General features: G+C 51.7%; 1 protein-coding gene across 5 annotated transcripts in view; it reads left to right on the top strand.

The window, feature by feature from the left end:
* The window catches only part of RAI1 (retinoic acid induced 1), a 223,155-nt gene extending 196,575 nt beyond the window's left edge, over positions 1-26,580 (top strand). For 3 of the 5 annotated variants that reach the window (XM_035132141.2, XM_035132138.2, XM_035132139.2), the window contains 3 exons: positions 1,793-7,502; positions 14,594-14,687; positions 16,314-17,965. In XM_035132141.2, the coding sequence (XP_034988032.1) occupies positions 1,809-7,502; positions 14,594-14,687; positions 16,314-16,492 (5,967 nt within the window). In that variant the 5' untranslated portion in view covers positions 1,793-1,808 and the 3' untranslated portion in view covers positions 16,493-17,965. Of the gene's footprint in view, positions 1-1,792; positions 13,364-14,593; positions 14,688-16,313; positions 17,966-23,360 lie in introns of those variants that run through there. The other 2 variants (XM_035132142.2, XR_009558523.1) reach the window with 2 other exon arrangements.
* The last annotated feature ends 212 nt before the right edge of the window (positions 26,581-26,792 follow it).

Below are 26,792 nucleotides of genomic sequence, written 5' to 3'. Positions count from 1 at the left end.
TGACGCGGTTCAGATTGTGTTGGGGGGAGGTATTAAATATAGCCCACTGGCCGGGTTATAACAGCATCTTTGGGTGATGTAGCAAAGCGAGCAGAATCGAGTCGCCTTGGATCTGTAGAGTTGGTGGGAGAAGACCACGTCTCACTCCTGAGCCAAGACGTGCTCAATGCAAAACCTGCATCTTGTCAACATCCCCAGCTGAAAACACACAAAAGCAGGTGCTCTCGCTGTTCGGCGGCGCAGCGCAGAACTGCAGAAACCCAGGATGGTTTTATCACTGCTGTTCTCCGCTGCCTTCCTAATAGACGTCAGTTGTAAAGAGCAGACAGATTCCAGATGGGAGCTGCAGCAATTGCAGAGCGGTGCTTGGGAGATATTGTGTCCGTGCGCCGGGGGGGGGGGAGTAGGGGGAAGGGTGAGGAGGAGCATCCAAGCCAGAGAGCTGAGGAACTGCAGGATTGAAGGGGCAGATCCTGGGCCTTGCGACCAGATTATAGGAGCCAGAAATATCAGAATATAATCTCTCTGCTGTTTTAACAACAAAAATGTTTGGAGCAGGGATGCAAAAATACAGCTACCCAAACTAAGGATGGATGAATCTGTCAATTCCGTCTTCTCCTTTTTCCAATCTGATAAGCACATTTTTGTAAGAAATTCCCCCACATTTTTTGTATGCTTTTTTCCCACTAAAATATGCATTTTTATGGGCAATTCCCCCTACCAGGAGCAATTTTGGCCACTTTAGTTGGAGAGGTGCACAATTTGAAGGATAGTTGCGTTTCGATTCACATAGTGGGTTCAAGAAGTGCAAATTAGGCTGTGTCTCATCGAAATGCAAACAACAACAAATTTCTCCCCCCATCCGCCCACCCCCGCCATCCGTAGCCAGGGCACCACTGCCGACTTCGACCGACCCTACTGTGCTTGCTGGTGCATGCAAAGCCTAGTTGCATCTTCTCTTTACCAACCTCAGCTGTGCCGCTGAAAATAATTCCGGTGCGCTAGCCTGGGACTTGGGGAGGGATCTAGATAATTGGCTTCCTCTAGGCACACCTGAAGCTGGGTGGCTGCTCCCCTCCCAATCGCCTTGCCCAGGTCCTCGAACGGACTGCGTCACTTCTAAGTGGAGTGTCTCAAATGTTCCCTGTGCACGAAATGGTCCCTGCTACGAGAAAATCAGCTCAGCGTGCAGGCGGTGGCCTTTGTCCCTGATGTGCTATGCTTGTTCCTTCGGGGTGTTTGCTTTTTATAACCGGGGGAGCATTCAGGAAAGGGGTGTAGCATGAAATGGTATGGATTGTTCCACCACCTCCTGCTGTTGTGAGTCCACACACACACACACACAAACATTCTTTTGAGGCTGACCGCTTTACATTTTGCCAAATTTTCTCCCCGGTTTTTTGCGGAGTGGGTTACAAGAGAGACTCCATTCTCTCCTCATCCCTTCTTTAAAGTCAGAACGTTGCACCCAGACCGGAATAATGTTTTTTACAGCGGCGAAAGAACAGTTGTTTGTTGTTGTTGTTGTTGTTTACTATCTATCCATCTAGCTATCTGTAGAGGTTACTGGATACTGTCTATCCATTATGTATGTACACACCCACGTACATATATAATTTTAAGCATTCGCCTCATGTGTTTGTTTGTTTGTTTAGTTGCTTTTAAAGCACAGCCAACAGGGGGAGACGGGCTGGGGGAGATACAAGGTGGAAAGGTGGAAAGCAGGGAAGAAGAAAATCCATTTGTTTGAATCCCCCTTGTCTCTCTCTCTCTCTCTCCCCGCTCTGCACAGATAACAAGGCCCAGCCATGCAGTCCTTCCGCGAAAGGTGTGGTTTCCATGGCAACCAGCAGAACTACCAGCCGGCATCTTCACAAGATTCATCACGCCTGGAGAATTACAGGCATCAAAGCCAGGCCGGGCCGCACTGCGAGCGTCAGAGGATGGTGGCAAAGGAGTACTACGGCCAGCAGCAGCAGCCGCCACCGCCACCGCCGCAGCCCCCCCTGCCTTACCAGGGGTACGGGGAGAACAGCACCGTGGAGAAATACCACCGGGGGAATAAGCAGCTACGCAGCCAGCAACTCCCAGGCCGGCCGGCGTCCTTCCCAAATTACGCTGTCCAAGAGAACAGTCCCTATCCGGCCCGTTATTCCGGAGAGGAAAGCCTGCAGGCCTGGGGGTCACCGCAGCAACAGCCACCTCCACCCCCACAACCCTTGCCAGGAGGGGTGGCTAAATATGAGGAGAACTTGTTGAAAAAGACAGCCGCCTCCTCTAGCAGCAGGCAGTACCACGAGCAGGCCCCTCAGCTCCCGTTCCGAACTCATTCCCTGCACCTCCAGCAGCAGCAGCAGCAGCAGCAACAGCAGCAACAGCAGCCGCCCACCTTGACCTACCCCAAGCTCCCGAGGCAGAAAATCCAGAATGACGTGGCCTCCCCCATGCCCTTCCCGCAGGGCGCCCACTTCAGCCAGCATTCCCAGTCGTTCCCGGCCTCCTCGACGTACACGTCCGTCCAGAGCGGGAGCCAGGCCGCACATTCCTACAAAAGCTGCAACGCTCCCTCGGCGGCACCGCAGCATGAAAGGACTCTGGGCAACGTCTCCAGCCTGCCCTCTGGGCAGCGGGTCCAGGGCCTACATGGCTACCAGCCTAACCGAATCAGCTACGACCAGCAGCAGCAGCAACAACAACAACAGCAGCAGCAGTCCATGCAAGGAAGACACCATGCCCAGGAAGCCCTTCACTATCAGAACCTCGCAAAATACCAACATTATAACCAGCCGGGACAGAGCTACTGCCAAGCCGACGCCCCTGTGCGGACTCCAGACCAGTATTACCAAACTTTCAGCCCCAGTTCCAGCCATTCCCCAGCTCGTTCGGTTGGTAGGTCTCCCTCGTACAGTTCGACGCCTTCCCCGTTGATGCCCAACTTGGAGAACTTCCAATACAGCCAGCAGTCTCTGAGCGCGGGGAGCTTCCCAGCCAGCCTCGCCGACCACAGCCATTTTATGCCTTTGTTGAACCCTTCGCCCACCGACGGGGCGAGCCCAGATGCTCAGCCGCCCGCAAACTGCAAGAGCATGCCGAAGGAGAAGATCCCCGAGAACCTCTTGTCGGATCTCAGCCTGCAGAGCCTCACGGCGCTCACCTCCCAAGTCGAAAACATTTCCAACACCGTCCAGCAGCTTCTCCTCTCCAAGTCCACGGGGATGCCCCAGAAGAAAGGCCTAAAGAACCCGCCGAGGACCCCGGAGCAGCTCAAGGGCCAGCACTGCAGCCCCGAAGGCAACAATTACTCCGCCGAGCAGGCGGGGACTCCCCTTTCAGACCCCCTGAGCACCCCGCAGTCGGTCCACGCTGAAACCCAGGATGGGGATTACCTGAGTGGATCTGAGGAGCAGCTGGAAAGGAGCTTCCTCTATTGCAACCAGAGCCGCAGCCCGGCTCGCGTCAACAGCAACTCCAAGGCAAAGCCTGAGTCCGTATCCACGTGCTCGGTGACTTCCCCGGACGACATGTCCACCAAGTCAGACGACTCATTCCAAAGCATCCACACCAGCTTGCCGCTGGAGAGCTTCACCAAGTTTGTGACCAACGAGAGGGACTGCCCGAGACTGCTCCTCAGCGCCCTTTCTCAGGAGGAGCTCGCCTCTGAGATCATCGGTTTGCAAGATGCTATCAACGAGAAAGCAGACAAAGGCTGGGCCAGCCCCCCTGCTCCAAACAAAGACCCCGACAAATCCCCTTTCCACTTAGAGAACCACAGAACCTGCCTGGATTCCATAGTCAAAAGTCCATGGTCCAACCAGGGGGACTCAAATGCCCTCGCCGAGCCCTTGAAGTTGGACAAAGCTCTGGGGGGGAATAACGGGAAGAATTTCACCGAGGAAGTCTACAACAACTCCCAGGTGGCGTTTACAACAGCAGAGACGAAAAATACCCTGAAAACGACCAGCTCTGTGGGCTACAATTCCAAACCCAACATCTCGGCTGCCACTTCCAGCTCCGAGGCCACGAGCTTCAGCTGCTACTCAAATGCCACGGCCAATTCGGTGGGTTCTGAAAACGCCATGGAGAACTTCGATTGGCCGGACGAAAACCTCAGCGACACGTGGAAAGAGCTGGGGTCGAGCCTCCAAGGGTCAGACATTTCCAAGAGTTTGTTCTCCGGCAAACTGAGCGAGACGTCTGAGGAGAAAAAAACTGCTTGCTGCCTGAGTCTCTGCGATGCTGAGCAGGCGCCCCAACAAGCAGAGGGCTTCGATCAGCCGCAGGAGGCAAGCAAGGGAGAGAATCTGACTTACGACGAGGCCACCAGAGCAGACAGTGAGCGATGGCTGGAAGACACCACTAGGCAGTCCTGCTCAGGAGGAGACTTCAGTGAACTTCCCATGATGTCCTCTCCAGACCTGAAAGAATCCGATTTGGAACCGGAAGAGTACTCCTCTTTGTGTGAACTAGCGGCTTCCGAACAAAAGTCTTTGACCTATGATGCTTTTACACCTAAGGCAGCGGAGAACGCCCCGGCCCTCTCCCTGCAAGACACGCCAGGTTCAGCAGAAGAAATGGCAAACGCGGCCGAGAAAGAGAACGCCACTCCTCCTTCGCACTTATCTGATCAATCTGTTATCCTCTTGGGCCCGGCTGTTGGCACGGAGACAAAAGTGAAAAGTTGGTTCGAATCTTCCCTGCACCACTTGAAGCCTGAGGAGGAGGAGGTGGTGGGGAGTGAAAACGCCTTTCCAGATGATAAGGCAGAGACGCTGGCAGCTTCGCTAGTGACTAACCAAGCCTCTCTTGAGCAGGTGCCAATAACCTCAGAGCCAACATCTAGGGGCAAGAGCCTCCGCAGTAAGAAGGTCCACTGCAGGCTGTCGGGAGGCGAGGAACCCGTCCAACCCATGTCAAGCCCATGCACGGGCAACCAGGCAGCTGGCATGGTGGCCAGCAAATGCCCAGGTCCAAACAACCTGATTGAAATGCCAAGTAAGAGTGCCCATGGCCAAACTCCCCGGTTTCCAGCAGAAGGCTTGCCAGCAAGGATGTGTACCCGCTCGTTCACCGCCTTGACTGAACCCAGGGTGCCAGATCCTTTGGAAGGTGCAAAGGCCTCGACCCCTCAAGAGAAGTCGGGCAAGAAGACGGCGTGCGTCCTGAAACAGAGAGCCGCTTTCAAAGCTAGGAAGGCCAATGGCAAACCCAGCAACGCTGCTTCCCCACCGGTCCCAAATTTGGCGCAGAGCGAAGACTCTGATCACAAGGCGAAAGAAGCCGATGGTGTTGAAATGGAAGCGAAAGATCAGCAGTCCATGATCCTTCGTTCCAGGACCAGGACCCAGGAGGTCTTCTACAGCAAGCGGAGGAGAGAGAAGAGCGCCATGGATGCGGGGCTCAAGGAGGGCAAGCCACCCAAGAAGGTCCTTCCAAACAACCATTTCCCCGGTTCCTTCAAGGTCAGTCCCCAAAGCAGGTCTGAAAGGGAGAGGAAAAGGCTGGCACTCCCGAAAGCCAGGCCTGGAATGGGTGGCAAGATGTCCGAGCAGCCGCTTCACAGCCTGAAGAGGAAGTCCGCCTTCATCCCACCGGTTCCTGCGAAAAAGAGGAACTTGGTCCTGAGGAGCAACAGTCACAGCGGCAGCAACGGGAAGGATGAGAAGCCGGGAGCTTCCGCCGGCCTGTTCAAGAGGATGCCGCTGGCCAAAAAGGCGAAAGCTAAGCTGTCCCCTAAGAACTCCTGCGAAGTGGTGCTCAAGTCCCCTCAGGTGAAGGAGAACCCTGACGTCTGCATCAAGATCACCTCTCGGGCCGCCTTCCAGGGAGCGATGAAGACGAAAGTGCTTCCCCCAAGGAAAGGCCGGGGCCTGAAGCTGGAAGCCATCGTCCAGAAGATCACCTCTCCCAACCTGAAAAAGTTTGCCTGCCGAACAGCCACCGTCTCCTTCACCGTCCCTGCCGCCACCTCCCACAGTAATCCCCTCAGCCCGTCCCTGCCACCGGAGAGAGAGCAGGCCTCAAAGAATGCAGGCGCAGCCCCAGCGGCGGGGGAAGCCAGGCCATTAAACCAGGCCTTGTCACAAAAGGCTCCCGCCGCTCCAGCAGCCGAGCAATTATGCAGAAGCCCGAACAACAGATCCTTCAGAGGAAAACTAATGAACAGTAAGAAACTGTCCTCCAACTGTTTCAAGGGTGAGGCCTATTCATCTCCCGAGACGTTGCAGCACAGCGGTGACGGCATGGCTGCCAGCGGCACCGGCCTGCTGCCCAAGAAGAGGAACCGAAAAGGGAAAGTGGCGGCCTTCCGAACGGCCAAAAATAGCCTGGAGAAGTGCCCTCACCTGAGCCCTGCTCTGCTTTTTGCATCCAGAGAAAAGGCGGTGGCTGCAGCGGCGGCGGCAGCAGGGAAAGGCGAGGAGGGACAAAGGGAGGCGAAGAAGCCAAAGGCCGAGGACAAAGGCTTCAGCAGCGCCGAGAGCTCCGAGGGGAGGTCCTCGCAGGCCCAGACCAGGGCCCAGAAGCAGCGGGCCAACCATTCCAACTACAATGGCTACACCAAGAGACAAAGGAAGCGGCTCAGCCACCGCAAGGCCCCCAGCGTGCCCTCGAGGTGCAAGAGCAGGGCCAAGAGGCGGCACCCGCAACAGGCTCCCCTGCTGAGCCCGGCCGAGCCCGAAATCCGGCTCAAGTACGTGTCGTGCAAGCGGCTGCGGTCGGACAGCCGGGCGCCCCCCTTCTCGCCATACGTCCGGGTGGAGAAGCAGGATGAGTTCGTCACCACCTGCACTGTCGTCAACTCTCCCGCCGAAGAGGCCCGGCTGCACAATAGCGAGCGCTCCTCCTCATCTCCGTCTGCCCAGGCCGGGCTTTCGGGGGCCGCATCCCTCCAGCAGCTGCGAGCCGCCCTGCCTCTGTCGTCCGCCATGCACCTCGGCCCGGTGGTATCCAAGGCCCTCAACGCCACCTGCCTGGTCTGCTGCCTGTGCCGGAACCCGGCCAACTACAAGGACCAGGGGGACCTCTGCGGGCCGTACTACCCCGAGGACTGCCTTCCGAAGAAGAAGTCGCGGCTGAAAGAGAAGATCAAAGTGGAGGGGCTGGGTGAGGAGCCTCCGTCTCCGGCGGAAAGGCTGCTCAAAGCGACAGATAATAATTGTGCAACTAGTACGCCGGGTGGAAAGCCGCCAAGGTTGGACAGTGGCGCTGACTCAGCAAAACAGAGTGCTCTCCGCTCCAGTTCGAGGGGGATGTTTAGGAAACTACAAAGCTGTTACTGCTGCGATGAGAGGACAGAGGGAGAGGAGGCGGCGGCGGTGGCGGCAGCCGCCGAGAAGCCCAGGAGGCACGAATGCGGCAAAGCGGAGCCGCCACCTCCGGACCCTGCCGGGGACACGCAGGAGCACTGGGTCCATGAGGCCTGCGCTGTGTGGACAGCTGGGGTTTACCTGGTGGCGGGAAAGCTCTATGGACTGCAGGAGGCAATAAAGATGGCTGCTGACGTGGTAAGAGTCCGCCCCTTAGCGTAAAGCTCCGCTTGGAGCAGGCCACGGGCGCAGGCGCCAACAGAACCGCCTGCCGTACGCCAAAAGCCAAGACCGCTTTGCAAAAGCAGGAATGACAAGGTTTGGGGTTGCGGGGCTCTGGGGAGGTGAGCATGGCAGCCTAACTAAGAGGCCAAAGCTGTATAATTTGGATGTGTTTGGTTGGGCATTGGGTTCCTACTTGGAAGTTACGGGGAAACCTTTCCTGGAAGAAGCAAAGTAGCCCAGTCGACAGTCTGATCTGTCTCACCCCAATGCTGGCTCTTGGCCAACTCTAAAATTGGTCCTAGAGGGTTGGGGGGGGGGCTTGGCTGCTTTTGCCATTCAGTCTACTTTCAGTCAGGTTTATTTTCATGCCTGGGTAAGGAGAATGCTCCTTCATCAGACCAAATGCCAGGGGTCTCCCCATTTGCCTTGGGTAGTTCCCCCATCTTTTCCCAGCAGACAATGGGGCCTGGGTTTCTTGCTACCTGCAGAGTAGATGTGCCCCTTTGGATACCCATTGCTTAGCGAGAGCAGCATACTGGGGAGGAACAGGGTCCGTGTGTTTGCAGCAAGCGATTCCCCACCAACCCTTGATGCGAATATTGCGCCCCAGCATAAGATGGAGCCTGGCGCCATTTTGAGCGGAGCAATCTATGCCTCCCTGTGTTGCTGTTTGTGTTTAAGAAATATGGTTACTCCGACCATGACACCCTTGGAGGCTTTCCCTGGATTCAGTTTCTAGTTGCCGCCAGTGATGATCCAGTTATTGTATTTATGGGCTGCTGCCCAAAGACCTTTGCAGCGGCTAATGCACCTGGGAAGCACAAACGTGGGCCTTAAAAACAATCGCCTTCTCTGTGCCGCTTCTCCCCAGCATTTGGTATACAGGGGTATACTTCCCTTGTACATGGAAGTTCCATTAGCCAGCATGGTTACCAGCTCTTGGCAGCTCTACGTTCTATGCATTCCTTTCATTCATACAAAAGCCACCCAGGCTAGCTTGGGTCAGTGAAATCTGTGCGCCAATTATCCATTGTACAACAGGGCCACCCTCATTTTCCTAGCATCCAAACAGTGATATGTTGCTGCTGATGCTGCTGGGAAGATGCCATTTGGAGTTTTTGCTGCGCGGCCTCATCCCCTTCCTGCCTTCCTCTACTTATGAAAGCCAAATGAGATGTTCTGAGGGATTTGTGGTTGGTATCCAGAGCAGCACCCCTGTGTCTGATGGTAAGAGGCAACAGGACGCAATGTCACCACACTCCAAAGTCCTCTGTCTCCAGGAGAGCAGAAGGCAAAGGAGTGGGAAGAAGGACCAGGTTACATGGTGCCATACACCTTTGTTTACTGGGGAGAAGAGGACATGAGGTCCCTTGCCATCCACAGCAGCCATGCATCTCTTAATCCCTGGGTTGTGGGTTCGAACCCCATGTTGGTCAAAAGCTTCCTGCATTGCAGGGGGTTGGACTAGATGGCCCTTGTGATACCTTCCAGTTCTGTGATCTGTGATCTCTCTTAAGAGTTGACCCTTGACCAGGCCATTTGGCTGGATAATCTCCCAGCCTTTCAATCAGGAACCTTGGATATCTTATTCCCTCGCCATTTCACCCACCACCGGCCAACATTGCGTTGCGGTCCAGCACATCCCCAGAAGCACTTTGGCTTGCGTTGTCATTCTGTGCATGCACCGTACATTTGAAGTGCATGGCTTTCCCCGCAGGATCCTGGCAACTATCATTTCCCCCTTACAGAGCTGCAATTCCCTTTCTTGGGCAGAAGTCATGCGCTTGAAATGTTTGGTGCGCACGCAGCCTCAGCCTGCATTCCATCTGCTGCTAGCCTCTGTTCCCAGGCACATGCTCACATAGTATTTGCTCCTCCCACCTGTCCCTGCTTGCCAGCCACCAAACCAATTTTGCACGAGGTCGAGGACCCACCTCCTGAGCATTGCAGCTGTACCGCTCAACTCGTTGTGAAAAGGCTGGCGAGCAGAATCTGAGAAAAATCAGACAGTCTTTACAACAGGCTGCGGCTCAGGAAATTAAGAAGGACAAGTGGGGCCTTCAACAACACAGGCTGCAGTGTGAAGTGTCCCTGCTCAGGATACTCCATTCCATCCCCCTTTTGCCCAGTCGTCCCTTTCCTTCCTCTCCCAGCAGCCCTTCAACATTCTGTGCCCACTGCGTTTTGTTCCCTTGGGCTGGCAATGACCTGTCCTTGCAGCCTTCATTTGGTTTCCACTTGATTCAAATGGTTTCATCTTCAAGGACTGAGTTCACACATGGTGCTGGTAAGGCATGCAGTGGACGATAACGATGATTTAAATGTATTTATATCCTGGCTTTCTCCCAAGGTGGGATTCAAGGAGGCTTGCAGCATCTAAAAACATCATTGTAGAGTACAACGTAATAAACACAAACTAGATAAAAGCAATTGTTAAAACACATTGAAATCCAGCCTGACTTGACAGCAGCCCAGCAATCGGCATCACCTGCACCTAAGTTTTCAAAGACCTGTCTGAACAGGAGGCTCTTGGGCTGCCGGCAGATAGATAATCGAGAGGGAGCTAGTCTAACTTCTCATGGGAGAGAATATGGGCTCGCTTATTCTGCAGCCTGCCACTCCAGCGTTCCACTCCAGGTTTAGTGGATTATAGATAATGAGCCTTACGGTTCTAACACCAGGATGTTTCATGGCTACTCTTAAATGGGAGGTGTAGCCTCCCAGTATGAGAACATAAGGACACAAGGCTTGTCTCTTTTAGTTCAAGCTAAAGTTCCATCAGAGGGACCCAGGTGGCGCTGTGGTTAAACCACTGAGCCTAGGGCTTGCTGATCAGAAGGTCGGCGGTTCGAATCCCTGTGACAGGGTGAGCTCCCGTTGCTTGGTCCCAGCTCCTGCCAACCTAGCAGTTCGAAAGCACGTCAAAATGCAAGTAGATAAATAGGAACCGCTACAGCGGTAAGGCAAATGGCGGAGTCGGTCATGACTGGACCTAATGGTCAGGGGTCCCTATACCTTTAAAGTTCCATCAAGCCCCACATTCTGTCCCAAGTTGAATGGAAACCCAGAAAGCTTGCCTTCCCCCCTTCTAGATCTGGTTCTTGATCTGACATCCTGTTCTACTACTTCTTTTTGGTTGATTGATTTGATTTTTCAAATTAAAATTTTACAGAGATATATCAAACATAAATCGTAAAAACAAGATTCCAAGGAATCTCCTGGACTTCCATCCTCCCCTTTGTGGGTCCTATTATTAATCATTTCCTCCCGCATCTTTTATGATGATCCAAATCTTTTACATCTCCATTGTAACCAAAATTCACCCTCAGACTACAAGTGATATTCCAATCCTACTAACAATTATAACTGTTTACAATGGTCTTTAAGATAAGATATATCTTTCCCCTATTCCTTGTTAAAATTTTGGTCTTCCTGATTTCTGACTCTTCCGGAAGAAGTCTGCTTCTAACCCCACAAATGAGCACTCCACCTTGTCAGGTAGAAACTCTTGTGACACCTCAGGTGCTTCTTGAACCTCAAGGTCACGTGGCCTTCAAAAGACTGGGATAGCTTAGGAGCAGAGGACAGAGGTTACTTCTCCAAGGCAAACTTTTCATACAACCAGGCAGAAGGGCCTCCCTGGTAGTGGTGCCCACCCTTTGGAACACCCTCCCATCGGATGTCAAGGAGATAAGTAACTATACAACTTTTAAAAGACATCTGAAGGCAGCCCTATACAGTGGTACCTCAAGGTTGCGGACCCAATCTGTTCTGGGGTGCTGTTCACACCCCAAAAAGTCCACAACCTGAGCGGCAATAGAGCACATGCGCAAAAGCACGATGGAGTGCTTCTGCGCATGTGCGAAGCGCGCAGAATGCTTCTGCGCATGCGCGTGTGGCGGAACCTGAAAGTAAACACTTCCAGGTCCGCCGCGTTCACAACCCAGAAAAACGCAACCCGAGGTATGACTGTATAGGGAAGCTTTTTAATGTTTTATCATGTTTTTATATATGTTGGAAGCCGCCCAGAGTGGCTGGGGCAACCCAGGCAGATGGGCGGGGTACAAATAAATTATTATTATTATTATTATTATTATTATTATTATTATTATTATTATTATCTCAAAAAGCACTTCCTAGTCCTGCATGCATACATTTAGAAAAGCCAAAGCATTACCGCAACCCACAGAGGAATCTAAAGCAATGGCCAAAGTGAAAAAGTCATCAGCAAGACCAGGGTCTTCCCTGCTATTAGGTGGGCTAAGGCAGCTGCCTCAAGGAGGCACACGTTGCGGGGCAGAGCAGCAGCAGTGAGATACTAGAGATGGCATAGACCCTCCATCCCTACCAACAGTGCTGAAGCACATGGACACCATACATTTAAAATGCATGGCTCCCCCAGAGAATTCTGGGAACTGTAGTTGTTCTCCCCAGCATCCTTAAACTACAGCTCCCAGAATTCTTTGGAGGAAGCCAAGCTGTTTAAATCGATTATGCAGATGTGACCTACGTTCATAAGGAACTTGAATGACCTGTGAGTGAGTCAAACAAGCGGTTCTAGCTGAAACATGTGGCATTATCTTCTTTTCAGGAAGATTATTAAAGGCACGTCGAGGTTTGGGTCTTCTTTGTAAGCCCCAAATCTCTGCCCCTTCCCCCATTGCTTTTTAAATAAACTTTAAAAAAAAACTTTTTTCTTTGCTTACTGGGTAGCTGAGCCTGCTGCAAAGTGCAGAGCCAACAAGGCCCCAGCCAGCCTCCATCTTCATTTGCCCACAGGCACTGCACACACTTTATGTGTTGTAGGCCTGTGGGCCCTCCCAGGTCCTATGTACCTTGCAGTGCCCCTGCTTGCTTGCACACATGGAAGTTTGCTTATTCCAAGGCAACAAACCCCTTAGATGTTTTCGCCTTCTTCCCGTCAGGCATGCAATGTGAATGCAGTAGGACTTGCAATGGCCAGAATTTTTTTTTTTAAGGAATCAGAGCTGTTTACAACAATTGTACATAAAACCCTGCAATAAATGCCATTAAAAAAAACAATTTACAACTGCAAAACAGCTGTTATGGAAAGATGAATTCTTCGTTGCCTGCATAGGAGTGATGGAATAGAAAAGTTTTCAGCAGTTCTCTACTGAAAGTAGAAACAGAAGGTGCCTGCTGAACCTCTCTTGATGGAGCATTATTCCACAAGACTCGTCCAAGGACACTGAAGGACACTTTCAAATGAGCCTTACCTGCCTGGAGGACGACCAACGATGCTCCTGCAGTGATGGAGCTGGGATACAACAGTTCAGGCGGCCTTAGAGGTTCCCTAGACCTGAGCTGTTCAGGGCTTTGTAGCGTGATACGAGGACCTTGAACCTGGCTCTGCAGTAGCATATGAGAATGCTCACACGCGTTACAGAATCCTCTCTGCTGTGCAAACGATGGTCAGGCACCCATGAAACTCACCGTAAGCCCAGTAGGAGAAGAGTATGTGATCTTAACCTCCGATTCTCGTGACCAAGAGCTCTGTGCCTGCACAAATTTGACAGAGACAGAATTTATTTCAATGGGGAGGTTTATGCATAGAGGCTGGGCTGAATGTTCATTATCTATCATCGCTAGGCCGCAAGGTGAAGTGACCTGTGGGGGGAATAGATGAAGGCAGGAACTGGGACCTGAATGATACATTGAGGTGGCTGGCTGGGCACCAACTGGTCTGCATTCCAGGTTGCAAAATGTGTTATTGGGCTGTGTTGCTTCTGTGCTGGCTGGCATCATCTGCTTGTTTTGTTCCCAGGTCTGGGGCTGTTTCTCAGTTACCGTTTCCCACCTTCTGATTCTCTGCGGTGAGCCATGTAAACTTTGATTCTGAGTGTGTATGACATCATCGCATAGCTGCCAAGTATCCCGTTTCCGCCAGGAAAACCCCTTTTTTCCTACCGTTTCCCGGCGGTCTCCCGTTTAGGTTTTTATCCCGATATTCTCCCTTAAATCTGCTTCTGCCGGCGGCCATTTTTCTGGTGCCGCTTTGCCCTTCTATGGGCACCAGAAAATGGCGCTGGCGGTGCCGGAAGTCACTTCCACGCATGACCGGAAACACGTAAAAGCGACTTCCGGTGGCGCTTTGCCCTTCTATGGGCATCAGAAAATGGCGGCACCGGCGCTGGAAGTCGCTTTTACGTGTTTCTGGTCATGCGTGGAAGCGACTTCCGGCGCTGGCACCGCCATTTTCTGGTGCCCATAGAAGGGCAAAGCGCCACCAGAAGTTGCGTCTACGCAACTTCCGGTGTCGCGGGCTGCCAATCCCGGATCTTTCCGTCCAGGACTTGGCAGGTATGCATCATCGTGCAACTTGATCAGCAAAAAACAACAGCATATATTACATCCATCATAGAATTGTAGAGTTGTAGGAGATCCTCCAGGATCATCGAGTAGGCAGCCTTCCTATGCAGGGATCGAACCTGCACCCTTGGCATGACCAGCACCATGCTCTAACCCAGGCATAGGCAAACTCGGCCCTCCAGATGTTTTGGGACTACAACACCCATCATCCCGAGCTAACAGGACCAGTGGTCAGGGATGATGGGAGTTGCAGTCCCAAAACATCTGGAGGGCCGAGTTCGCCTATGCCTGCTCCAACCAACTGAGCTTTCCAAATCAAAACAAACAGCAGAAGGAAAGGGGGTCAGACAATGATGCAACACACATGGAATTGTGGCATTGGTGTTGGGATAAGTGCTGCTGTCGTTCATACGGGGGCTAACCGCCTCCGACAGGCTAGGGCTGCGTAATAAAATGCACGCCTTCTGTCCCACAGCGGCAGGGTGAGAAGCAGCGCTCCCTCTTGAGAGAATATAGAAATGTGATTGGGGCGGGGAGAACTATCTGGGGGCACAACTAACAAGCTCCACCTTCCCTCAAGCAACAGGGAAGCGGGTGGGCTAAGGATGACCTTCCTGCCGAAACGGAAGTTGCTAACTAAAGCTGCCTTTGCGAAAACAAACAGCCATGATGCTAGATCTCATGGCGTCCTCTTTTTCCCCTTTCTTTTTCTTCCCCTCGCCTGCTGACCGCAGAGGTGCTCCAGTTGTCAGCAAGTAGGAGCAACCATTGGCTGCTGCCATAAGGGGTGTGCCCAAACCTTTCACTACATATGTGCCATTGATACAGGTAAGATTCCCACTGGGGGCAACTGATTTTGCATCACATGTCAGGTCCTGGGGCAGGGGATGGTGGAGGATGGAAGTACTTCACCTTTTGTCTACTATAGAACACACTCGCAGCTAAGGAAACTTCTTCATTTAGAAAAAAATACAGACGTACCCTGGAAGTCGGAACGGCATCCATTCCGGAAGTCCTTCGACTTCCAAAATGTTTGACTTTCAAGGCGCGGCTTCTGATTGGCTGGAGCATCCTGCAGCCAATCGGAAGCTGCAGAGGTCGCACCGGACATTCGGCTTCCGAAAATCATTCAAATGCCGGAACAATCGCTTCTGGTTTTCAATCGTTCGGGAGCCGAAACAGTTGAGTTTACAGGTGCTCAGCTAACGAGGCTCCATTGTACCTGACACACACACCCCTTTTTCCAGTGCAAACAGCAACTTGAAGAGGAGGAAATTCAGGAAAATACAGTCAGCCCCAACCCACAACTCCTATTCATATTTTTTTTTAAAAAATGCTGGAGAAATCCTGACCTCAGACCTCCAACATCACGTGTCAACATCTGAATCTGCAACATGTGATGCATTTTTTAAAAAATTGGCCGACTTTGCCTCTTACTCTCCTTGATCTGGTTTGGTTGAGTCTATCTCAGCTATAAATGAGCCTTGCAGGTGTGGCTGCAGCAAACAAACTCTTCAATTAACTACGGTTTCCCATTGCACCCAAATCAAGAAACTCCAGTTAATGGCTTTGGAACAAGTCCCAGGATATCATGGCATCTTCAAAGCACAGATTCACATCTTGGCTTGTTCCAAACCCATTCACCATAGTTTCCTGTTTCAAACAAAATGGGGGGGGGGGAACTGTAGTTCAGGTGTAGCCAATATGGGGCCCTCCAGAGACTGCTGGACTACAACTCCCATCATCCCTGACCATTGGGCATGCTGGCTGGGACTGATGGGAACTAGCCTCTACCACATCCTGAAGGCAGCACGTTAGTGACCCCTGCTATAGGTAATGGAAGAATTCCCCGTGTGTTTCTTGACTTGCACAAACGGGTGGTGGGGATTGCATACACCCCACAATGCTAATTCACATCTGGGCATACTACACCAAGATACGGTTATCTGAATTCTCTCCTTTCTTTTAAAAAAAGACAACAATCCCTTTTATTAAAAAAGGACATTGAAAATTGGAGAGGTGCCCCTGGTGCGACCTGTCGCAGGCTGGCCTGTGCCCCAGATGTTGCTCCCAAACCAGCTGTTGGCCGCTGCTGTTCTGCAGGATGTCGTCTATCTGCTCCTGGCCACCACTCTTGGGTTTGCCAAGGGAGAGAATGCAGCCATTTATCTTCACAATAGAAAGATGGCTGAAACCCAACGAGGGTTCGGTAACAAAACGGATTGGAGCAGGGAGAAATTGCAATCCCGGCCCTACCCTTTTTGCTTGAAGGGGCCTGGTTTTTAGGGCTGCAAAGCATGCTTTTAAGAGTTGCGCAGGAGAGGCCACATTAGCAGAGAAGGTTGGGAGGGAAGGTAAAACGGGGGAAGAAACTCTGGCCCATAACGGATGTGATGGGTTTCGAGTGCAAGACGGGGATCCCCATTCACTGCTGCTCCTCTGCTCTATTTGCAGGTTGTTTGTTAAGTGAAGAGACCTTCTTGCTGAACTGCCCTAGACATAAGGTAGGTGAGCGGACCTTCAGGAACAAGGGGAAATCTCTGGGGGTTTGTTGCTCTCTGCACTCTCTCCTGGCTGTGGCCATCAGGAGCTGCCTTGCACTAAATCAGACCAGCGTAAGTCGACAAAACTGATGGTGGTCAACTGACTGGCAGAGGCTCTCTGGCAACGATGCCTTCTCAATTCCAAGCTTTTTAGAAACAGATACACCCGGAATTTGAATCTGACGTTTTCTGTGTGCAAATCAGGTTCTCTGTCCCTGTTCCTGTGGCCCAGGGGGTGAGTTTCTGCGCTTGAGATTCTGCACAAAGTTGTACTAGATGCAGAAATCAACAACCTCTTAGGTGCTCAGATTGCTTACTTTTCTTCTCCCCTGCCCTGCGCTTCCCTTTTTTATTTTTATTTTAAAAAGCAAGTTTCTAGTCCTTAAATTTGCAAAGATTCCCTTGGGGAAACTCTGTAGGCATTGCCAGTTGAAATCCCAGAAGTCAGAGACAAGGTTGAGCAGAATTTCCATGATGTCATTTCTCTGCCCCTCTCTGTTCAAATTCACAATCCTGTACAAGTCTACACAGTAATAAGTTCCATTGAGTAGCGCATTGAACAGCTCAGTGATAAAGCTGCTGTTTTATATGCAGAAGGTCTCAGGTTCAAGCCCAGAATTTCCAGGTATGGCTGGGAGAGATTCCTGTCTGCCGCTAGTCTGAGTCTGCGTAGTATAGGGATGGGGTGGGAAAAAAGATTCAGTTCACCATTTAAAGGTGAAACTACTTTTTGCTCCTCCCAAACGATACACAAACCGAACCAAGACAGAGCCGCCTTTGGAATTCGCGCTTCTCCAAATTTTGCATTGCTGTTCTCCAGCCAAGTAACGTACAAAAATGAACATAGTAAAATAGTAAGGAAAAGTGTGCATAGAAAATGCTCGTGAAAAAAAAAAACCTTACAAAAATACATTATAGTGGGAGAAATTGCCTACTAGTGTGTACACTAGGGAAAAACTGCCTACGAAAAAAAATGTTTTGTTTATGATACTGCCTTGCAAGACTGCGAGTTATTTCTCAGTTTTTATTATTATTCATTAAATCTGTATACCGCCCTCCATCTGTAGATCTCAGGAGGTTCACAACACAGAAATACAAGATTTTAAAAAAACCCACAAAATACATAATAAAAACAAGAAAAACAACAAACCAATAAACCCACTCCCATTTTTGTGTGTGTAAACTTGGGGAAATTTCAATTTAAAAAAAGTGTTAGGAGTAATTCACACTTAAACCCTGCTGACCTTTCATGAGGTTTCGTTTTTTAAATTTTTTTAAAAAATGGCAAATTGGTGTGGAAATGTGGAGAACTGAACATAAGATTGGGAAAACGAGAAACCGAAGTTCGCCCATCCCTAGTGTAGAGTTTGGATTTGATATCCCGCTTTATCACTACCCAAAGGAGTCTCAAAGCGGCTAACAATCTCCTTTCCCCTCCTCCTCCCCCACAACAGACACCCTGTGAGGTGGTTGGGGCTGAGAGACTCCAGAGAAGTGTCCAGGCATAGGCAACCTTTGGCTCCCAGATGTTTTGGAACTACAACTCCCATGATCCCTGACCACTGGCCCTGTTAGCTAGGGATCATGGGAGTTGTAGTTCCAAAACATCTGGGAGCCAAAGGTTGCCTATGCCTGGTAGCCCAAGGTCACCCAGCAGCTGCATGTGGAGGAGCGGAGACGCGAACCCAGTCCCCCAGATTACGAGTCTACCGCTCTTAACCACTACAGTCAGTGTTTCTCAACCTTTTTTGGGCCACGGCACACTTGTTCCGTGAAAAAAATCACGAGGCACACCACCATTAAAAAAGTTTAAAAATTTAACTCTGTGCCGCCCTATATTATAATTATGACTGTAAGAAACACTTGCCAAATATTGCTTTCTGGTGGGTCATTGCTGGCTATTGGCGGCCGCCAGGCACGTGACAATGCAAATCGCCCTTCTCGTCGCCGCACGTCGCAGCACACCAGCCAGCGTCTCGCGGCACACAGTGGTTGAGAAACGCTGCACTACACCACACTGGCTCTCCGTCAGGTGTAGACGGTGCCTGTTCCAAATGCGCCTTCCTCCCAGGAATGCAGGGAATAAGTTGGCAGTGTTTTGCTTTCCTTTGCACAGAAAGGGTTACGTTGGCAGAGGATTCGGATGTGTCTCTCTCTGGGTGCTTTATATGCACGGACACACATGCATAGCAGGAGGGGCCGTGCTGCTATCTTCCCTATCCAGGCAATTGGAGCTGCCACCTGGGCCAGAGCACCTGGCATCTCCTGGCAGAAGCCAGGATCCCAGCACCCTGGCAGGTCCCATGGCTGATGCCTGCCCTGGGTTTTCCTTAATTTATTCTATTCCCTCCCCCCCTTCCCGGCTAATCACTCCAAACAGCCGCAGGCAGCTGGGCCTGGCTACCCATTTAATTCCCTACAGTGCCTCCAACCTAAAATCGCTCTGGGGTGTTGTGATAAATTAAACAGCTGGCAAACCGCTTCCTGGAGCACAGCCACTGCCCCTGGGTGAGCCTTCCAGAGCCCCCAGAAGGAAGGGGTGCCCCACATGACACATTGCCCAGGGCTTTCTTCTCAAACTCTCCGCATGACCTGAGAAGATCAGGCTGGCTTGACCACAATTTCATCCTCCTGGCCGGCTGCCAGAACAGAAGGATGTAAAAATGTGTGTGTCCGGGCTGTGTGGGGTTGCATGTTAACATTTGCAATTGTTTTTCCACTCTCCCTAAGATTTTGGGGGTTTTTTTAAGTTGGAAGAGGGGAGCACTTTGCATGTGCTCAAAGCGCTCCTGTCCTTGAAACCGATGTGTTTTGGAAACTGCTTCCTCTCGGGAAAGGAAGGCACTGTGCAGTGTCTCTGCCCTTAGACGCTTTAAAATAACACAACACACTCTGCTTTGTTCTGCTCAGGGCAAAGGAAATGCGAATGGTTCTTCAGCATTAGGACAAAGGTCCTTCTAACTCCAGCTTCCAGGGGTGGTCAACCAGAAGCCTCTGGGAAGCCCTCGAGCAGAGAATGAAAGTACAGTGGTGCCTCGCTAGACGAATTTAATTCGTTCTGTGAGTCAATTCGTTTTGCGAAAAATTCGTCTAGCGAATCCCATAGGAATGGATTGAATTTTTTATTTTATTTTTTGCCCATAGGAACGCATTAATTGAATTTCAATGCATTCCTATGGGAAACTGTGATTCGCTAGACGAATTTTTCACAAAATGAATTCGTCTAGCGAGGCAACCTCTGCTCGAAAAATCTCTTCGTTAAGTGAAAAATTTGTCTTACAGGGCATTCGTCTAGCGAGGCACCACTGTAATATCTTCCAACTGTTGCAGCCTAGAAACTGGTTTTCGAGGATATACCTCTGACTATGGGGGCTCTGTATTAGCAACATGACTAAGCCTGCATACGCACTATATCTTTAAAGCACCTGCAAAGCACATTTTTGCCCCTCTAAAGAATTCTGTGCGCTGTAGTTTGAGGTTGATGGGAATTCTGTGTGAGGGGTAAACTACGGCACCCAGAATTCCTTGAGGGAAATAATGTGCTCTAAAGGTACCTTGTGTATGCAGATTGATAAATCTGTCCCAATTTTTTTAAATCTCCTCCTCCTCCTCCTCCTCCTCCTCCTCCTCCTCCACAAATTTGTCTAATCCCCTTTCTAAACCTGTCTAAGCCAGTCCACATCCTGTTATGGCAAACGCCGTGACTTAATCATGCCTCGCGGAAAGACCTCCTTTCTTTCATCCGCCCTGAATCTACTTCCCATCAACTTCGCTCAGTGATTCAGAGTTCTAGTATTAAGGTTACGGGGTGGAAACAAGCAGCAGCAACCCTCTGGGCGAAAGGTAGCTCTCTCTGGCACCTCTCAGCTCCGAAGGGTGCCTTCCTCCTTGGCATGAGGCTGCCTGCCTGCCTGCCTGCCTGCCATCAGGATTAGGCCTCCATGGCGCTCATGCCAGCACCCAGAAGTCTTTGGGTGACTGTTACCCACATCACAGCCAGCTCCCCAAACATGCCTGCCTGCCTCTCAGGAGCAGGTTTGCATGCCCGAAGCCAGCGTTTGTAGTATTCCTTTCTGCAGCTAGTGTTTGCAAGCAACACCCCCTCTACCTCCCATCCCTGTCAGGACGGAGAGCAAGCTGGCCACGGCTGTGGGGAGGCGGAGGCCATTCCTTCACACCGCTGCCTGCTACAGTTCCTGCCACGTCCTATTCCTTCTCCTCCTCCTTCCCCACCGCCAAGGAAACAGGAGACAGCCTTTTGGAGCAAAGGCCTTTTGTCTTGCCTTAGTAACCGCTGACCAGGCCTCTGACATAATTTAATCACCATGGCGAGGGCTTCCTGCCTTCTCCCCCTCCTTCCCACCCTCCAACACCACGCAAAGGGTTGCACCTGGTTATCTGCAATTTAAAGCAGCGGTGCTGTGGGAGAAGGAGGAGAGAGAGATCCAGATGGGAATCTGGGGAGGCAGGCTGTCAGGCATTCCTAAGACAGAAAATCGAGATCCTGAGGGGTGTCTCTCTCTTGCCAGCTCAGGCAGGAAAGAAGTCCAGCAGCCGACCAGCATAGGCCTCACCTTGACCCCCCCACCCCACGACAGCCATTAAGAGCCTGACACAGGGTCCCCTACACACAAACACACTCCCCTCTGAAAATCTGACAAAAGCTACAGTCCACCTGGAATTCCGCCGACTTCCACAAAGGCATGGGCCTCTAAGCTTTCTTCTTCTTCTTCTTCAAAAAATACTTTTAAAACAAGGATAATAAGAAAGCCCTTTTTTCTTTGCTTTCCCTTCCCAGTGAACGTGCGGTGTTGTGTTTTGCAAACTGAACCCATTAATTCGGAGAAGAGGCTTAATGAAATCCGCAAGCCCCTCTGCCAATTCTTTCCCCTCCCATTTTAACCAAGCCAGCACACACCCACCCCAAAAAAACTTTTTAAAAGAGTAGTTGAAAGTAAGGGCGGTGGCACCCGCAGCGCCCCTCCCCACAATGTTATTCAAGCATGGAGTAAGACTATTCTGTCTGTCATAAATTTCCCCTTCAGATTAATTTGTGTCTGTGTGCAGCTTCTGGGAAGACTCAAGTGCCTTTTTCCATGTGTTTTGTTGTTGCTTTAAAAAGTTAAACAAGCCGGACATGGAATAGCCAGCCCCACAAAGCCTCTGCCGGGAGTTGCTCCTCACAGGACTGTGCTGCTTAAATCTCTACACACCCTTTTGTCTTCTTTCCATTTCTCGCCCTTGTGATGCCTACGTTATAATATTTTGTATTTGCACAGCACTTTTTCTAAGCGTTCAAAGCACTACATAAACCTTATCCCACATGCAACCCTTACAACCAACCTATAAGGTAGGATAGTATTACTCATCAGCTGGGATAGCTCAAGTCAGTGGAGCATAAGGCTCTTGACGCGAAAGATTCCTGCCTTGCAGGGGGTTGGACTAGATGACCCTTGTGGCCTCTTCCAACTCTACGATTCTGTGATTCTATTCTCCCACACCGCCTCCTTGTATGCAAGCAGATTGTGGAGGGGGCAGGCTGGAGTTCAGAGATAGGGAGCCTCCCTTGTTTCTCCATAGCTGGGATGAATTTTCAGTCAAGGACACAGCAGCTCACATGGGCCAATTCACATAGTGCAGTTTTTTAAGTGTACAGTTAAGATGTTTGCGGTATACACTGGAAAAAGTAAATTGGAACAAACTTGTGTTCCATGCGGCCCTCAGAACTCTCCCCAAGCCAACCCTTTACCAGCCCTGCTCCTCGGGTGGTTTTGCCTGGCCAAAATGTGTCCTTGGGCATTGACAATGCCTCTTGCTTGCCTGGCCAGAGGTTGGCAAGGCAGGCATTGCTGGAAACACAGCCAATTGCATGAAACACAGCCAATTGCCCAAAGGGAAGAGCCACAGGCAGCTCCACCCCTTTCCCCCTCTGGCCCTGCCCTCCACCAGCATGCAGCAGAAGGATGCCTGCCGGCCTGCCTGGAGATGCAGGCCTTTGGCGCCCCTTCCATACTATATGAGGCATCCCCCAAGCGTGCCACTGCTGCAATGTGCAAAAATGCCCCTGATTTCCATTAGCGGCTACGCAACATTGCCTTCTTGGCTGCAACATCCATTCTATTTTTACTTTAAAAAGGAGGGGAGGGGGGACTCCAAACCCCTTTCCTGCTTTCTGCCCGTTTCCCATTTTGGCCGTGTGCATTTTTATGTCTGCACACAAATAGCACACGGGAGGCTGCAAAGCGCTTGCGGTGTCAAGAGTGGGGGGTGGGCGGGGTGATAAGTCGTGGGCGTCTGGCAGGCCCGGGGGCCTCGCGGTACCAATTAATGCAGGCCAAACGGAAGGAGGCGAGGGCAGGGGGGAAAGGGGGGAGTTAGGAATAAGACACCCGGGAACTCGCCCGGAGAGAAGCTGGCAACGCAAGTGCTATTGTGAGCTCGGCTCCACAGCAGCCAGCTTGCGCGAGAGATGGATGCGTTTTTTGCTGCCCCCTCGCGATGCGTAAAAACCACCAGACTGGATTCCTTAAAAAAAGAAAGGAAGGAGGGAGGGAGGGAGGAAAGTCAGGGGAGGAGGGGGCCGTAAATACACCTCTGCAGACTGTCAAGGGCTGTGCTTTTATTTATTTATTTTATCCGGGGCTGCGGGAGGCGCACGGCGAGCCTTAGCAACATGAATTATTCCCCATGAATGAACCAAGGGAGTCCTCTAGCTGTCAGCCACCAGCCCGGGCTGCGTCAAGACCACCGGGCTGCCCCCGCCCGCCAGCCAATCGGCGGCCACAAAAGCCCGGACTGGAATTCTGGGGTGGGGGGGCCTGGTGTGGGGGGGGAGTGCTGCTTGTATGGACTTATTATATTACAGTATATATATGCCTTTGGAGGTGCAGAAAGGGGCCAGCTGAGCAAAGGATAAACCCACCTTTCGTTCTCTTTATTTTGCTTTTATTTTTTGCAGAAGCAGCCGTTGTAATGCGGAGCAGGGAGACCCATCGCCTCCACCCGGTCGCCGGCCTCGGGCAGCGGCTGCAGCCAAGATGAACTCTGCAGGGGAGAGGCAAAGCGAATGTATTTCGACCCTCCAGCCCCCCCGGCCCATCCGCCCTTCCTTTGCAATAGTACTCTAGGATGGGGACCCTCCCCCCCCCCGGTCGCCGCACGGAAGAGGCCCCTCGCTCCAGCTCGCTCAGGTGCCTGCAGTTTCTCACCGAGCCGACACCCCACCCCCAAAAGGCACAGGACTCCAGCCCAACTCCTAAGCATCTCCCAGGAAGCCCCATTCAGCGGGGGGAGGGCACAAGACCTCGGCTCCAGTTCCCGATCTCCTCCTCCTCCTCTGGCATTCTTCCAAAAGCCTCTCCAGGTTGGCACCGAAACCAAAACCCACTTCCAGATTGTGCTCCTCGCTCCTTCTCTTGAAAGCAGCCCAGAGCCGGTTCAGGAGAGAAGAGAAACTCCGGCTCCACGTTTTCATTCCTCCTTCGCCGCCTCCCCCGGTTCCCCTACTTAGGAGCTGTAACCAATACAGTACTGATAAGCTAACATCTTCCACCTGGGACACGGCTGCTGACAAAACCTGGCTTGGAGCTTTGTTAGGGGGTGGGTTTCTTTTTCTTTCCTCCCCCTTCCTTTTTTTGCGTTTCTCCTCCTCGCAGTGAACCTCGAGGCTCTTACTTGCGCACCACCCTTTGGAACTTGCAATCCTTCGGCCAGATTTCATCGGAAATCTGAAATCCCAACAGCACCGGTCCGAGTTCACCTTTCCAGACTTTCTCCGCACGGGAAAGGTGCGGGAGAGGGGGGAGGCCAGCCGGGGAGAGAGGCGCCTGCAAAGCCTTGCCTTTCTCCCCAAACGCCGGACTCTCCGAGCCCGCCTCGTCCTCCTCCTCCGTCTCTTTTTTCTGATCTGATCTATTTTTGCCTTCAAACCTCATGGTGTGTGTGCGTGTGCGTGTGCGTGTTTGTATATATCTGTGATCAGCTTGTAAAAAGAAGCGCCCCGATGTTTTTTGAAACAATGCCGCGTTGCTTTGGTTTCGTTTGCTCCTTCGTTTGGCTTTTGTCCCCCGTCCTCCCCCTCGCCGCCCCTCCCTCCGACCCCATTTGCAGTCTGCCCGCACCCCCATCTGGGGCCGACCCACATCTCGGCCCTCCTGCCCAGCGCGGAAAAGGCGGCTCAGACATCCAGGAAGGCCGTCTTGGTTGGCCCTGCAAGGAGAAAAATAGCTCAGTTCGATTTGGATTCGCCCCGCCCCCAAAAACCGCTATTCACCAGCAGCGAAACTCGGGAGGCAGCTTGCAGACTCTGCGGAATTTCAAGGGGAGGGGAAACGAGTTTCGCGGAATACTAGAGAAGTTCGATCGGGGTGGGAGGGAGAGTTTCGCACGCCTCTGCTGGCCTGGGCAGGGGTTTCACCACACTTTCCAAGCAGATTCCTGATGGGTTTCACCGACTCCCAAACGTACATTGGCGCTTCTTTGGAATGGGAATATTTTTCTGTTCCTCTGGGTGGTTTCCGGGAACAGGGCACATACAGAGACGGATGGGCACACTCGCTTTTGCCAAGCCCAATGCCTATCACCTTCCATTGGAATTTGTGGCAGGAGTGTACAGAATTTGAGCAGATCCTGGCTCAGCTCAGGCCCAAGGCATTTCCCTTCCTGGCCCAGATTTGGGGGGGGGCCTATGCACTGCACCCTACTTGGCAAGGACCCTGTTGCTCCCTTCCCAAACCTGTTAAATGATTCCAACCCAGAGCCGCCTTGCCTCCTTTTTAGCACCTGAAGCTTTTCCTGGTGAAGTGGGGAGGTGGGGGGAACCTTCCACCCTACACCCCCATTTCACCCCAGCTCCTGCTAAAGGGAGTCTGGCATGCCTGTGGCAGTCAGCATGCCTAAAGGGGAAGCAGCTCTCTCTGGACCTCACCGTGTGCCACCAGAACCATGGTTTGAGCCACCCCCAAAGGACCAGCAAGCCACCCCTCCACACGCCTGAGGATAAGAGTTAGATCAGAGCCATGGTTTGCAGAGGGCTGTGAAAACTCATGTAGCATAAAGATAATCTCTTGGGAAGTAAGGGTGTCACCTGAGGTGGCACCAACTTCCTTGGAGATGGCCTCTTGCCTTTGTCCCACCCTGCAAACGCCACAGACCTCTTCTTCGCAGCTGGGCCCAGTCCAAGGCCTTCCGTCAATGGGCTTGCACACCAACACACATCTCCCTTTTGTGCCATCTCATAAGCAGGTTCTTGCTGGACCATGTCCCATGTGTCCTTTGAACAGCACTTTCAAGGATGTCCACAGGGCAGCTTCCCACATCTTTGGTCCAGGACTTTGATGAGAGACCAAAAATGTGGACAGCAATGCCTAAAAAGGCAGTGGGGGAGGAGTGGGAGAGAGACTTCTAGCGTAAGTTTAAGCACTTATTTCCTTTGCACAGATTATGCTCACCCTACAGTCCCCCGCAGTCTGGGGAAAACCCCAGGTTTTTTTCTGTGCATACATGCAAGCGTAGCCAATGCGGCACCTTCCAAATGCTGCTAGCTACAACTTCCATCATCCCCGACTGTTGGCTGGGGTTGGTGGGAATTGAAAGTCCAGCAACTTATGGAGAGTTCCCACATTAGTTACTCTGTCCCCCGAACAGAAGGGATCTTAGAGGGCTCTTTCTACTTAGCTATGAAATCAGAACACCCGACTACACAGCTTCAGGGTGGAAAGTCAGCCTGGAGGGGAGCGTTGGTTCAGTATTCTGGTTGCAGACGCCCATGGAACAGCTGTGTCATCTTCCCGCTTATTAACAGGACCCAGAAATTAACAGGTACCGAATATGCTCAAGGACCGTGAATGTGTTGCTATGTTTCGAAATTCCATATTGGTGTTGCCCAGTCCAGAAAGAGAAGCGCCTCTGGGCCCCCCTCTGCTCCCATGAAGCTCTCATGTCTACCCATCCAATGGGATCAATAACAGCATCCTGTTGAGTTCCTTTGCCCTGTTAAGAGAGACCACGCAGATTCACGCTTGTAACTTGTCTGTTTCATGGTACCCTGTGCTCTCTGCCGTCGCCATTGCTACGCTCACAGCTTGCCTCGCAAGGTTTGGCTGGCCTGTTTCAGAAGCACACCTTATGAGGGCAGGCTGGGAAAATCCCTGTCCCCCCACCCCATGCCCCACCCACCCACCCACCACCACACGGCATCGTGACCCCGACGATCTTGGCTGTCTTTGAATAGCATCCTGTACATAATGACTGTAAAATGGCGAATCGTGTGTATTATATATTGCCTCATTCTATAGTGTATATATATGTATACATATACATATATATAATATATATGAAAGACTGTAAATGTTAAAACTAGTGTTCTTATTTAGTATATTGCTTCACACTG

This window comes from Zootoca vivipara, chromosome 14, assembly GCF_963506605.1.
Source record: "Zootoca vivipara chromosome 14, rZooViv1.1, whole genome shotgun sequence".
NCBI lineage: Eukaryota > Metazoa > Chordata > Lepidosauria > Squamata > Lacertidae > Zootoca > Zootoca vivipara.
The sequence above is the reverse complement of the archived record's forward strand: the minus strand, read 5'-3'. Positions and strand labels throughout refer to the sequence as shown.